At 40.0% G+C, this 14,620-nt stretch overlaps 1 protein-coding gene across 3 annotated transcripts in view; it reads left to right on the top strand.

Moving 5' to 3' along the window:
* Window positions 1-607: 607 nt before the first annotated feature.
* COL15A1 (collagen type XV alpha 1 chain) overlaps window positions 608-14,620 on the top strand; it is a 161,968-nt gene continuing 147,955 nt past the window's right edge. For all 3 annotated transcript variants that reach the window (XM_082328615.1, XM_082328614.1, XM_082328613.1), the window contains exons 1-2: window positions 608-746; window positions 871-953. In XM_082328615.1, coding sequence (XP_082184741.1) covers window positions 736-746; window positions 871-953 — 94 coding nt within the window. In that variant the 5' untranslated portion in view covers window positions 608-735. The remainder of the gene's footprint in view (window positions 747-870; window positions 954-14,620) is intronic.

Below are 14,620 nucleotides of genomic sequence, written 5' to 3'. Positions count from 1 at the left end.
CAGACACGTATACGTACAGCTGCTGAGGTAGATACACACTCTTAATCTACATGGAGGGTGTAAATCTTTGTAAATAAGAGTATTAGAGAATTTGTCAGAGAAAAGGGTGTGGTTCTAAATGTCTCTGTAGATGACAGAAAATCTATAAGACAGTATGGCTCCAAGGTATATGTTGTAATTTAACTGTGACTGCTCTTCCTGCTCATATCTTAAAACTTGCTTCTATTAAAGTTTGGTTAAAATGGCCAGAGAAATGTCCTATTCCATATAAGAATGCATATCATTGTCTATATAATGCTGGATAGAAGGATGTTGGAGGTCATGTTTTATTGGATAAGCAAGTGGAGGTTATGAGTGGGCAGGGGAGGAGAAAGGGGAAGCTGGAGAAGCTATGCTACTATCTGTCAGAATACACAGTAGTTAAAGACAAGACTGGATAATGACAATGTTGGGAAGATGTACGGCAGTAAGGGGTGTCCATCAATAAATAAAGTAGGAAGTTTTCAGCAGTGGTCTGACAGCAAAGTCTACACGGAGTCAGATTTCAGAGCTGGAGCACTGAATTGCAGTGAGTCACACAGAGAGCCTGAGAGCTGCCTTTGTTCCACTTGTGTCTGAACGTTGGAGGAGAAACAGCAGGCTCCAGTTTTTATTAACTTCTTATTTTCATAAGCATAAAACTCATGTGCACTGAACTTTTTCCTCACTTGAGGTCTTTCAACTGACTTTCAAAAAATGCTCTCATGGTAAGAACTCTCACTTCTAAATTTTACTTTTTCTTTTTTTCCCCTTGTGCTTCTGTATTACACCCTTTGGTCTCATTCTTTCCCACTCCCCACCCCCGTTTTTTTTTTGGCACACCTGCTCCAGGCATGCCTGGTGGACCTGGGACTTGCTGCTACTGCTGTTTGGCTTGTCAATCCATGCTGGTTCAGCAGCTCAGATCATAGAAGGTAAGACTTCTCCAAATCATGTCTATAAATTGAGAGTAAGGGTTAATTTTAAGATACGCTTTCCTAATATGGGAAGAGACTTTACATTTCAGATCTTTGTTTTCTCTGCTGCTTACTGTTCTTCATTTTGTATAGGGAAGCTGCTGCAAGCTAAGAGCTTAAATTGCCATTCATTCTGGAAAATGGAAAATAAATACGTTGGTTCCCCAGCTGTAAGGCAGCCTGTCATGCCTGCTCTCTCAATATTTCTTCGGACTGTAATAATCAGCAGAAAGTACTTCAAAGAAATTCAGAATACGGAATGTTTTGGGGTGTATCACATCAGAGAAAGGTAGCAGAAAGCAATTAGGACAGATGTATGTGTCACTCTGGACATATCAGGAATGTGCCAGGCACAGTGTGAGTGCAAAGATACAGATGTGATGCTTGTTCCAGTGCCTAGAGATTTCTCCTGGTACATGTCTGAGCAAATTGTGATTTTCAGATCTCTTGAGTTAAACATTTAGTTTTACCAGCCTAGCCTTTATGGACTTTCAGTGAAAAGTCTTTCTGTAATTGCAGATCGTATGTTCTTGTAACAGAGCCAAATCCCTCAGCATCTCTGGAAGACATAGCCTCAAATTTAACTTAAGAGAGAGAACATTGATTTTAAAGTTTGCATGTAATTTTGAGAAAAGTGAAAAAGCTTCATATTTTACTTTTCCATTATGAGCAATGATACTTATGTCAAAAAGAGGTTTTTTACTATCTTATCAAAAACAGTCTGAATTTGTTATGTAAATGACCCCTAGATAACTATGTGATAGGAGCATTAGAAATTACTGAAGGGAAGTAGATATTGCACATGAAGACTTTAATGCTACTCAGACTGTTTCTTTCCTTTTAAATTGACACTGCATAGAATAGATGGCATGTGTAAAGGCCAAAGCTCTAGGTAGTTGTTTCAGTAGGAGAAAAAGCCACAGATTAGTTATTACTAACAAATGCTGTAAGTGCACATGAGATATATGTAATGCTGTATTACAGATAATTAATTAAGGAAACAAACGGGAACCAAATATTAGAATGAGGAAAATGTTACTATATGTCTGAATAGTGACAGAAATAGAATATACTGCATATACATTGGAGAAAAATCTGTTGCACCAGTCAAAAATATGTTTCTTGAACTGATGAATGACAACGCAGTGAGTGAGATCTGGACAGGAAAGAACCAGATTTTGGCACATAAAAGTTAATAAGCAGAAGCTCTTTAAAACTACAAGCACAGTGATAAAAAGAACAAATATTTATTTGACACACAGTTTCTTTTTTGGTGGATCTATGCAAGTTTCTATCACCTGAAGCTTTGGTTCTTTAAGTATCCTGCCCTGTGAAAGTCAGATCAGAAGTCAGCAGCAGGAAAGATAACCCCTACTGATACAGGACAGTTTCTTCCTGTGCAGAATCTTATTACTGCTGGAAGGACTCCTAACCTTACCATGAAGGAAGATCAAGTGGGGTTACGCAAGTCTCCTTAGATCACTGGAGACTTGGAGACTGTTCTGGGAATGTGTTCCTGTATGATTGTCCTAGCCTAATATTCTTCCCTGCTCATTTGTCTGTTAATACAAAAGTTCCTGTTCCCAAATGTTTACTAAATTTTTTTTACATCTGATTTTTAAGTGCCTGACATAATAGGGATCTTATGCTTTCTATTCCACAACATCAGACTATGTTATAAGTAATATTTTCCTGATGCTTGGTTTAAATGTTTTCGTCTTCTGAAATCAGGTGTTGAGTGCTAGAAATAGGAATAATTGTCCTTTCTTTCTGGTGCTGCAAATATGTGAATGATACAAATTCTCCCTGTAACTACTGAAGTGTGAAGAGGTATATACTTCAAATCTTTTAGTCTAACTATTGCAGAAATAACCTCTTTTTCCTTTCCCACAGTTCCTTTTCGTAATAGAATGCACAGAAATAAATTGTGTATTTAATATGAAAATGTTTGGAGACACAGGGAGATGAATTGACCCTCTGGTATTCAGGCCGTTTGCTGCTAAACTTGTGCTTTATCCGGTACCCATTTTGTTACTCTCTCCTTCAAGATTACTGCTTTCCAGGATTCTCCAGCCCATTGAATATTGCTGTGCTGCTTTTCTGATGGCTGACCTCTCCACTCTCTCCCCATACCACATATTTATATCGCTAAATTCCTTTTTATATAAGAGGAACTGGGAATGAGTAAATGTGGTTTTAGAGGAATGGTGCAGGTGCCTTCTGCTGTACTATTGTACAGGCTATATGCAAAAGGAAAAAATAACTTGGGATGTTCTTGAGTTGGTTAAATAATGTCAAGAAAATTGCTCATGAATTAAATTATTCACTGAGGCATGGCGAAGGAGTAACCTATTTTTTACAAACTTGCAGACAAAGCAGTGACACTTAGAGAGTTTAGAGGAGAAAAGTTTGTCATCTTTGCCTTCACCAATCAGACCCCCTGTTCAATGAGGTCTAGTGAATTTGCTTACTGGTATGCAATTAGGCAGCTATAGCCTTGTCTTCTTATTTTCCCCAGGGGAGCACCAAATTGTGGAGCAGGATGGAGGGTGCAGACAAAAACAAAAGCTTCAGCAGCCCTCCAGCAGAGGGCTTGAGCTCTGCCATGTCTTTGTGAGAGATATTAGAAAGATTAGTTAGTTAGAAAATTTTGATCAGTTTCCTATTAGGAAAAGTGTTTTGACCAAGTCTTGTTCTTCTTGAGGAAATTGTGTAATTATGGACAGTTCCTATAAAGAAGGAGGAAACAAACTGAAAGGATGGTGGGAAAGTATAGGGGGAAAATTCAGATGGCAGTCTTCGAAATTGTTTGAGAAATTCTGGGTTCTAGTTTAACTTTTTAGTGAACTTGTGTGATGTTGGGACTTTTGTTTCAGTAGAAGTGTTGCTTTCATTTTCAAGTCCTAGAATGTCTGACTACTGCTTTCGTTGTAAAATGGGACAGACAATAAAACAGAGTATTTAAAAACTTATATTTAAAATCACGAGTTACTAATTCACAGTACCAGCTGAAACCCCTTCTTGATCAAAATGACCTCTGTTTAGCTTGAAATGAAGTTTGATATCTGTTATGTAATTTGTAGATCAAGCTATGTGTTGTGACAGAATGTAAAAAACCCCCGAAATATTTCATTCAGAATTTTAAAATTCTGTTGCACGTTCTGCAAATTGATGGGATTTTGTCATTATTTCACCAAAACTCTTAAGAAATACTTGGATCTTGCTTTAGAGAGAAACTGAACAGGAGTTCTGAAACCTCAGCAGTTTCTGTGAGTTAGAATTCTGAATTTCTACTAGCTCTGTTGGAAGATTTTAGTCCCTTTCACTGCAGCTAGCATTGCACATGTACAAAAAGGTAAGGAATAATATACCTTCTTCCTCTTCTCCCAAATACAGTGTTATATGAACTACGAGCACTTTTGCAGTTTTTGTCCTGTGTTCATGAAAATTGTGCAAATATCGTGCCCTATTCTACTTGGGTTTGTGTGGGAGGGTTAAAGATATGTTGGTGTCTTAATAAATTACTTCATCACTTCTCCTTTGTTCAAATGACAATTAAGCATGTATCTATCTGTACATAAAAGTGTAGTCTGTCTTATTCTACCTGGTATTACCTTGTGGTGTATGTCCTTGGCGTTTAATTACACCTGATAATGTATCTTGGTTTATATTGATTTCCCTGGCTGCTTTTTCCATGTTGCTTTGCATCTTCGACCGCAAATTAAGTTAGTGAATAGAAGGTGCTCAGAATACAGTCCAGAACATGCTAGTACACAGATTGTGGACAGAACTGAAGTTATAAAATCTGAATGCTAACCCTGCTGTAGTTTGAATGATAGAGTCCTCCCTACGACTTGCTCTAGCCTCTTGCAGGAGTCATATTTATTCTTCCAGGCTATCTAGGCAGTTATCAGTGTTTTTCAGTTCTTCGCATTCAAATCAGTGCCTGCCTTTAAAAAAAAAAAAAAAAAAAAAAAATTGTTTAAATGTATGTGGTTCTGCAGTTTGTATTAGGTTTATGTGCTCTAAAAGAATCTTTACAAATTTCTTACTGACATCTGGGTTTTATTATTAGCCAAGCTGAACAGTGCTTTTTTGCCCTAAGTAACATGCTCAGCAATAGTTTACATAAAGTAAATATTTGTCTCTTTCCTTGGCTCTCTGTACACAGAGTGGCTGTCATTAGGTTGTTGACATAAACTTTGCACTCATGACCTGCTGAGTTTAATGGAGGAATCCTAAATTATTGGCTTTCCTTGGCTGTTGATCAACTGGTGTGATTCATACAAGCAGCTAGCCTGGACTTCTCTTCACAATGAACCGACATAATGAGTGTAATTAAATACGTATATACATTTAAAAACTTGTTTCTATCAAGTAATTACTGTATGTGCTTTGAGTGTTAAATGCATACAATCACACTGACTTAGGTGGTGATAGGGATGGCTCAGTCTATTCTTTCCTAAGACAGAACACAATTACAGCAATGCTGGTCTGTATGGAGCACAGTATTTCATAAAGATAACTTAGATGGCACTGTGTCCTCTTGTACCAGACTGAGCATTTGGACATCATCAAACTGCACTTGAGTCTAAATTGAAAAAGCCACTGTGTATCTTTCAGAGGCGTCTTCAGCCTGTTGCCAGCTGGTGTGCATGTTTTTAATGTGGAGCTGAGCCTGATGTCATGGTTGATAAAATGCTTTTCCATGAAAAACATAGTTAATCTACTATACAAAATCAGTTGGGTTCAGTCGGGGTCGTCTGTATGAGCAGCTGAAGAGATTGATAACACCAGTAGAACAAACCTGATTTAGTAAATTTGTTCCATTTTGTCACTTTTCTAAATGGATTAGTTTTCTGTGTAACACCCTCTACATGCTAATTCTCTTGGACAATAAACTACATGCTTGCTAAGCTACTCTACCAGGCAACAGAGGATTTTTTTTGGCCTTTTTTGAGGCCTCAGGCAGAGAAACGCGTTGGGGTGGATATAGCGTTATAATGGCTGCCTTCATTTCCTGTCTGAAAGCACCCTGGTCACACTGGAAGCGTGCAGTAAAGCAATTGTTTCCATGGTCTGAATAAAACTTTAAATCTCAATTGTGCTTGCATTTGCCACTAAATGGTGTTTGAAAGACCCGCTCTGCTGAGAAAGACCGTACTGAAATACTTCCTTTCTATGTTGTACTGGCTCAGCTGTAGACAGTGCAGCACAAGGAATTTCTTGAAGGAAGTCCTAGTCGTCTCCTGAGTATTTAAATGCATATACATCTGCTTGAGCATTGCCATGCCCACTCACAGATTTCCAACAGCCTTGTACTATAGCTCTGTTACTCAATTTGTATCCTGTGCAGCAGCTGCTGTGTAAAAACTGCTAGTTCCAGGTACTCCAGGTACTTCTGGTAGTACCTGCTAACAAGCATCAATTTAATTAAAATGTTTCTACTGTGATTCATTTCGTATATGTTAAGGACAATGCCTGATCCTGATGATCTAGTGTTAGGTACTGAACTACTGCTCCTTGCTACAGAAGTGAATGGATGACTAGAGACAATGAGAAATACTGCTTTAAGTGGCTAGGAGCAGTTAGCAGAATACAGTGATTTACACTGTGTGCATAAGAATAGCCTTGGCTTGTTTGGTTTAAGCAGGTGAACAGAGACACAAATCTAGATTTCAGCTGCAAGCTGTCATTTCAATAAATGAGCAGCGGAAGGGAAGATTTGATTGCACTATTTATGTTTGGGATATTCAAAGGGTTCCAAAGAACTTATTTGTTTTTCTAACATGTTAATTTCCAAATCAAACACTTGTTTTGGAGGCTCCTGTCCCTTTGGCTGTGATTTCTTCCCCTTTCCTTTGGTGTGTGAGCTGTGGATTGGTTTGGTTTTTCTTATAGCAGTATCTCATATTTGACTAAATTCATGCAGTAGCTTTGCCAGTTTACACAGTAAGCCTCAGCTAGAAAGACAGTGAATTGTGCAGTTTGGTGAAATCTGATTGCTTTATTTCAGATGTCACTAATGTTATCTATTTAAGAGAGGATGTCTATTTACCACCACTATTTCTAGGTCACCAAACAATCTTTTCCCATTTGGCCAACCCACACAGCTACAGCAGGTTTAAAAAACAACAAAATTAGCCAACAATTTGGACTGTGGTAAATTCTGTCCATGTAATCTTCCCATCTCTAGTAGCTCCTGTTCCCAAACATGGAAAGTCACAGACATTGCAGAGTAGAGTGCAGGTAGAATTCTCCCAAAGAATGAGTAAAATGGGCAAACCCTAATTTTAATGTATTTGCATATGAGGAATGTGAAACAACAGATATATTATTCAGGATACCTTCTGGTGAGAAAGCCTTGGAAAAGCAACAGACAGGGCTGAATGTGCCCTGCCAAAGGATTGCAGTATTTTAAATGAATATCTGTCTTACAGCCCAATCTGAGAAGAACCAGTGTCTGAACCAAGTTTTTCTGAGGAGTTCTGAGAAGAACCAGGGTTTTCTGGAGGCACTCAAGCATATTTCATTCCAACCATTCAATTGATGGAGGCCTGAAGCTGGTAATAGTGATTCAGTGATGAGATTTTAATTTGAACTGCACTGTTATTCATGGTCTTTTGCTTCATTTTTAGTGCGGAAGATAGATAGTTCATTAACAAGAATGGGCTTTGGCCAGTCCATTCTATGCTTGGGAATCTCCAGGGTCTTATGACTCCAGGTCTACCTCCACTGCTGCCACTGAATCCACTTTTTGCTGTGATCAGTTCCTACCATAGTAACTTACAACTGCTCAGGTAGCATTAACTTCCAGTCCTATTTGTGGCATATCTTTTTCTGAACTGTGAAATCACAGTTCCATACATAGTCAGGATGTCTGACTCTGCTTTTTAGAAAGCTGAATATAGCATTTGACTTTCTCTGTACTTTTTTGGTGGTCAGTGACTAAGATGGCATTATATTGTATGGTCATTGCTCATCATTGAATTTTATATCCACTTCCCTTCTTACAAATTATACACATTACTTAAGGAGAACAGAACCCACCTAGAAATAATTTTAATTTTGTGCTGCCTGCTAAAGAGCAAGTTGATGACTCTTGAGAGAAAAGAATATTGCTCCAAGACATGCTTCAAAGTTTCCTATAAGCACTACTTACGTTGCATGGATATTCTGAATAGCTCGTAACTGAAGTTTACTGCAAAAGTGTTTCAGAACATAAACCAGTGTGGCATCCAAGCTCTGATTCATCTCTGGTGATATTTGGTATGACTAAACTCAAACAGTAAAAGGAAGCATAGAAGAGGTGGAACCAGGCTCAGGTGGCATGGCAGAAATATAGAGACACTGTCTGAGAGTGCAGTAATGAGGTCAGGAAAGCCAAAGCCTATGTGGAATTAAATCTAGCAAGGGATGTGAAGAGCAACAAGAAGGGCTTCTTGTCGTGGTTGAACCCCAGCCGGCAACTAAGCACCACACAGCCGCTCACTCACTCTCCCACAGTGGGATGGGGGAGAGAATCAGAAGAGTAAAAGTGAGAAAACTCGTGGGTTGAGATAAAGACAGTTTAATAGGGAAAGCAAAAGCCATGTGCGCAAGCAAAGCAAAACAATGAATTCATTCACTACCTCCATCGGCAGGCAGGTGTTCAGCCATCTCCAGGAAAGCAGGGCTCCATCACACGTAACGGTTACTTGGGAAGACAAACACCATCACTCTGAATGTCCCCCCCTTCCTTCCTCTTCCCCCAGCTTTGTATACTGAGCATGACGCCATACGGTATGGAACAGCCCTTGGGCCAGTCTGGGTCAGCTGTCCTGGCTGTGCCCCCTCCCAGCTTCTTGTGCACCTGGCAGAGCAGGGGAAGCTGAAAAGTCCTTGACTAGTGTAAGCACTACTTAGCAACAACTAAAACATCAGTGTGTTATCCACATTCTACTCATACTAAATCCAAAACACAGCACTATACCAGCTACTGGGAAGAAAATTAACTCTATCCCAGCTGAAACCATGACACTTCTACAGATATACCAGCAGCAAAAAGAAGACTAGAGAAAATGTGGACCTGCTGCTGAATGGGGCAAGGAACCTGGTGACAGGAAACAGCCAAGGTACTCAATACCTTCTTTGCATTGCTTTTTACTGGTAGGATTTCGCTTCAGGAAACCGAGCCCCTGAGCCCACTCGGAAAGTCTGGAGCAATGAAGATTTACTCCGTTGAGGAGGACTGAGCGAGGGAATATTGAAACCAGTTGGACATACGCAAGTCCACAGGACCTGATGGGACACACCCATGAGGGCTCATCAAGCTGGCTGATGTCATTGAGATAGGACTCTTGATTATCTTTGGAAGATCCCGGTGATCAGGAGAGGTTCCTGAGGATGGGAAGGAAGCCAGTGTCACTCCTAATATCAAGACGGGCAAGGAGCAGGATCTGGGGAACTGCAGACTGATTAGCTCACCTCAGTCCCTGGGAAGGTGTGGGAGCACATAATCGTGGAAGCCATTTCTAGACCTAGTAAGAACAAGGTGATTAGGAGTAGTCAGCACACATTTGTGAAGGGGAAAATCATGCCCAAGAACCTCATAGCCTTCTGCAATTGAATGACAAGCTCAGTGTGTGAGTGACAGTTGATATTTGTGGTCTTGACTTGTGCAAGATTTTCAACACTGTGTCCTGTAACATCCACATTGATAAACTCATGAAGTATGGACTAGATAAGTGGACAGTGAGGTGGATTGACAGCTGTCTGAACTGCACATGCTTGAAGAGGTGTAATCAGCGGTATGAAGTCCAGCTGGATGCCAGTTACTACTAGTGTATGCTGTGGTGCATACTGAGACCAACAGTTTTCAACATCTTCATTAACAACATGGATGATGTGATAGACTGCACCTTCAGCAAGTTTGCAGACAACACAAAACTGGGAGGAGTACCTGGTACACGGAATGGTTGTGCTGTCATTCAGGGAGACCTTGACAAGCTGGAAAAATGTATTGATAGAAATCTGATGTTCAGCAAAAGAGAATGCCAAGTCCTGCACCTGGTGAGGATTAACATAGTACAAGCTGGGGTAGGACTGGCTGGAAAGTAGCCTTGCTGAACAGGACTTGGAGTTTTTTGTGGACAAGCTGATCCTGAGCCAGCAATGTACCCTGTAGCTAAGGCCAAGAGCACTCTGGGCTGTGTTTGGAAAAGCATAGGCAGCAGGATGAGGGAAGTGATCCTTCCCTTTCTCTCAGTGGTGAGGCCACATCTGGAGTACTGTGTCCAGCTCTGGGCTTCCCAGTTTAGGACAGACATGGACATACTGGACAAGTCCGGTAAAGGGCAACTGAAATAATTAAAGGATTGGAGTGTCTGCCTTACAGCAGCAGTCTGCTGAATCTGCTCCAGTTTATCAATGTCTTTCTTTTACTGGGGTCCCAAAACCAGATGCAGTATTCTACATGTGGTCTAATGAGTGTCAAGTAAAGGGGAATAATCTTTTCCCTCCTGCTACTGGCTGTGCTACTGTCATTACAGCCAACAATGCTGTTGGCAGCCTTTGCTGCTTGGGCATGCTGCTGGCTGATGTTGAGTGTGTTGCCTACCAGGACCCCCACGTCCTTTTCTCCAGAGCTGTTGCTCAGTCTGTATTCTGGCAAAGATTTCTTCCTTGACTGGTGCAGGATTTTACATTTGTCCTTGTTGAATTTTATAAGATTCCTGTTGTCCCATTCCTTCAGGCTTTCTAGGTCCCTCTAGATGGCAGCCCTGCCCCTGAGCACATCAGTTGCCCCCTTCCCCCCTGCTTTGATATCACCTGCAAATTTCATGAGAGTCCACTGCATTGCATCCTCAAGTCACTGGTAAAGATGTTGAACAGGACAGATCTCAGAGTGGACACCCGTGGTCCACTTGTTACCTTAAGGCAGAGAATGACCCATTAACCACTACTCTCTAAGCCCAGTCATCCAACCAGTTATTTACCCATGTAGCTGCCTACCCATTCAGAGTTACACTTCCTAACCTGGATAGAAGAATATTGTATCAATGCTTGCAGAAGGGTTAGAATGGTTGAGTGGTCTAAGGCATTCTGGTTTTAATGGCTTAATTATCTGGTTAATTATCAAGTTATTTATCTAAATAAGAGTTACCAAGACTGGCTCTTCTGTGCCATTCAGAACAAAGGACCAAGCTAGACTTCTGGATTTCTGTGTACATACGTATCCATATCATTGCAGGGACCTGGAGCTTAATGTTACAGTACACAGTAGTGTAAAATCCTGAAGTTCAGCTGCATTATCCTTTTACAAACACAGGCTTCTACAAGCTGCAACTAGTCACTACATGCATGAGAAGACAGACTTTATTTTCAGAGCTTTGTTTTCCTTCTTTCTTTCAGTGACCAAACAGTTAAATTTCTGAAGTGACGGAGAACTGAGTCTTCAATGAGAGACAAAATTGTGACTGGTATCTAAGGCAAAATACTCTGACAGCTGAGATACCCAGATTTAGATCTCAACAAATGCAATCAAAACTGACAGACCACAGGCGTTTCTGAGTCCAGCCTGAAATATACATGTGCTCTTCTAGTGCATAAGGTAGAGCTCCCAACAACTTTTTGTGTAGATCTCAGAATCAAAGTTCCTAAAAGTGCTTTGTTTGCCTGAGAAAGATGAAGTTTAGAGTAAGCCATTTGAATTACATTAATTTGCAAGTGACACTGGAATATGTACAATGTGGGCAGACAGAATGCAAATAGCACTGTTAGCTCAGAGAAGTCCTTCATCAGTTTTGTGGCAAGAGTACTACAGAAGGCCAAAAGACCATCAGTCTGACAACAGAATCTTCATTTATGTATTCAAACGTGTATGTGTACAAGAAATAAATACATGAAAAAGAAGAGCTTACCACTTCCCCCAAGGAAAGAAGATGGAGGACAATTTGCTCCAAGTATTTTCCACTTGATTTTCCAACAAAGTGTCACTGAAACTTCAGAGCATATGTGTTTAGGAAGTACTGTTATCTCAGACTGTCATTATATAGTGTTCTACTTAGGTAAGCTGTTTAACTAGAAAACACCACCTGATTTTTACAGGCTACAAAGTAAGAGATGTCAGTTTTGTCCTGGGGAACAATAGTGGAAGAAGACTAACAGAATCTCAAAATTGCCTTGGAAGAAGCCAGAACTACCTCACTAAAGCTATGCAAACTGAACTGAAAATGCCTTTTAATGGAAATAGCTACCTGACATACCTGAATAACTTACCTGAATGCCTCAGGTATAATGCGGTCCCATAATTAAAAGTGATCCCTGCAAAAAAATTAAAAATTGTTGAGCCATGAGCCACGCTCATGGGAAAAACAGGCATCTAGAAAAAGCAGATCTGTTTGGGGTGGGAGAGGAACTATGTAGCTTTTTAAAATGTATTACTCTCTCTTTCTTGGTGGTACCAAAGAAGCTGCACAGATGACAATATGTACCAAGTCCTTTTTTCCCCACCATTGTATGTATATACTGTATCATGTTTGATGTCTTAATTTGATAACTAGCAGCTGTCATACTTAAGCGTACATTGCATTGTACACTGTTTCTTGAAATACGTTAATTTAGAGTAGTTGCTCTTTGTCCCTGTGTTTCTTTCTGTCCCACAGAAAACTTCTGGCTCAGTACTGTTATGTTTCATTAGAAGGTATATCTTCAAGAGGCAAAGGGCTGTTGTGGACAACCAAAACAAATGTACTGGTAGCTTGTTTAATTATTGGGCAGTAACATGTATATGGTGGTCTACAAGGCAAAGTATGTAGTGGTGAAGGAAATGAGGGGAAAATTATGCAAAATCCAAGGCTTTTCTAGGAATTCTCTCATATTTGGAATTCCTAACATTAAAGTATCCATTCATCAGGCTCAATAATCCTCCTTGTCCGTCCATCGGCTGCATCACAGAGTGAAGTGTGAGGGAACAGTGTCTCTCCACAGCATGGATCTTTTTTTCTGCCATCTCATTTTGGTTAACTACATACTAACTTAATACACTACATCACTTCTCTGAATATGATGGGTTTTTATTCTCAGAGGGCCAAAGTGTTAGCTTTTCTTAGTCTTCAGCTTTTCACAAGCTGTTCCAGTTCCATCTGTTTCAATACTGCCAAACCAACATAGCTCTTGACTTGGTAGGAGGAACCACTCATCGACAATAAATGCTCCATGCTAGTACTGCCATTTTGCGGTGTTTGTGAGTGCGTGTATGTATGAATTTAACCCTGTCCTGCTATTCACTGTAAAAAAAACAGCAAACATTTCATCCTTTTCAGACTAGCTGGATATGTGGTTTAACACACATGGTTTGATTTTTTTTTCTGTCTTTAGTTAGTGTCTCATTTAGCTCCTATACAGTCAGCAGAACAAAACTTTACAAGTAAATGCATGATTTGGTACAAATCCCTGAGGCAGCTATGAGGAAAGCTAGATTATCTACATGTATACATTGTCTTGCCATCTGTTCTGTGTATAATTACAATACTGTAGCCATACATTGAAGTATTTTGGAAATATTAACTAAGTAATTCCTTTCACTATCCCTGTGTGATATATTTATTAGATATGAACAAAAAAGTATTTTTCCCCTGTCTGAATACTTAGCTCTGCTGCATTTTCTCTTCTTTATGGATAAATCTTTAAATGCAGATCAGTGCAACATAAACAATGCAGACCAAAATCCATGATGTAAAAGTCAGGTAGAACAGTCTATTAGAGTGACACTATCATCCAAGTGGTTGGTAGGTAGTGTTTATTTCCTTACTGAGGAAACTGGGACAACTGTGTGCCCCAAACTCCTTTTGGCCTTTCCATTTTTGATTCAATGTATGTAGAAGGAACAGACTTTGCATTCAGAAACCAGAAGAGGTGGGGAGGCACTCAGTACTTTTCTCCACATCCTCATGCATCTGCACAAGGATCAGGGAGGATCTCAGTCCTAATGCCTGTATCTTTCCTGAAGTGCAAGTGAATCAGTTTGACAGGCCTCAGATAGTTCTTTACATACTCTATAGTGGTCATGACACAAAGAGGTCTCAACAGCCAGATTGCTTAAAATACATCTTGTAAGGTGTAGGGAAGGCCTAAAGATTGAGGATCACTTTCAAGTTATCTGGGGATTTCCTAAAATGAATCTCTCTTAGTCCAGTTTAGAAACTTAAAGCATTTTTCACCTGAAGACAACACTTTTGCTAAGCAGCTAGAATAGCCTGGAATATATAGTATATATATCTGGCATCCTCTCTCTCCTTAATCACGCATCACCATTTCGTCAGCTGTTCTTGTTTAATATTCTATTACTGTTGACTTGTAAACCCTAACTCTCTCATAAACTACTTCAGCCACCCTGTGTCTCAAGAAGTCTCCACTCCTGGGTAAGGTGATGATGTGGGCTCCATCATCACTATATGGGTGGTTATAGAGATGGCAGAGTTAGACTCTTCTCAGAGGACAAAACAGAGCAAAAGGACAAATAACAGTCAAAAGTTGCAACAAAGGAAATTTTGATTGAACAAGTGGAAAAATTTCTTCACCATGACAGTGGTTAAATTCTGGAAGAGGCTGCTGAGAGAGGTTGTGAGATCTCCGTCCTTACA

The sequence above is a fragment of the Platalea leucorodia genome (assembly GCF_965183815.1).
Source record: "Platalea leucorodia genome assembly, chromosome: 1".
Taxonomy (NCBI): domain Eukaryota; kingdom Metazoa; phylum Chordata; class Aves; order Pelecaniformes; family Threskiornithidae; genus Platalea; species Platalea leucorodia.
The sequence above is the reverse complement of the archived record's forward strand: the minus strand, read 5'-3'. Positions and strand labels throughout refer to the sequence as shown.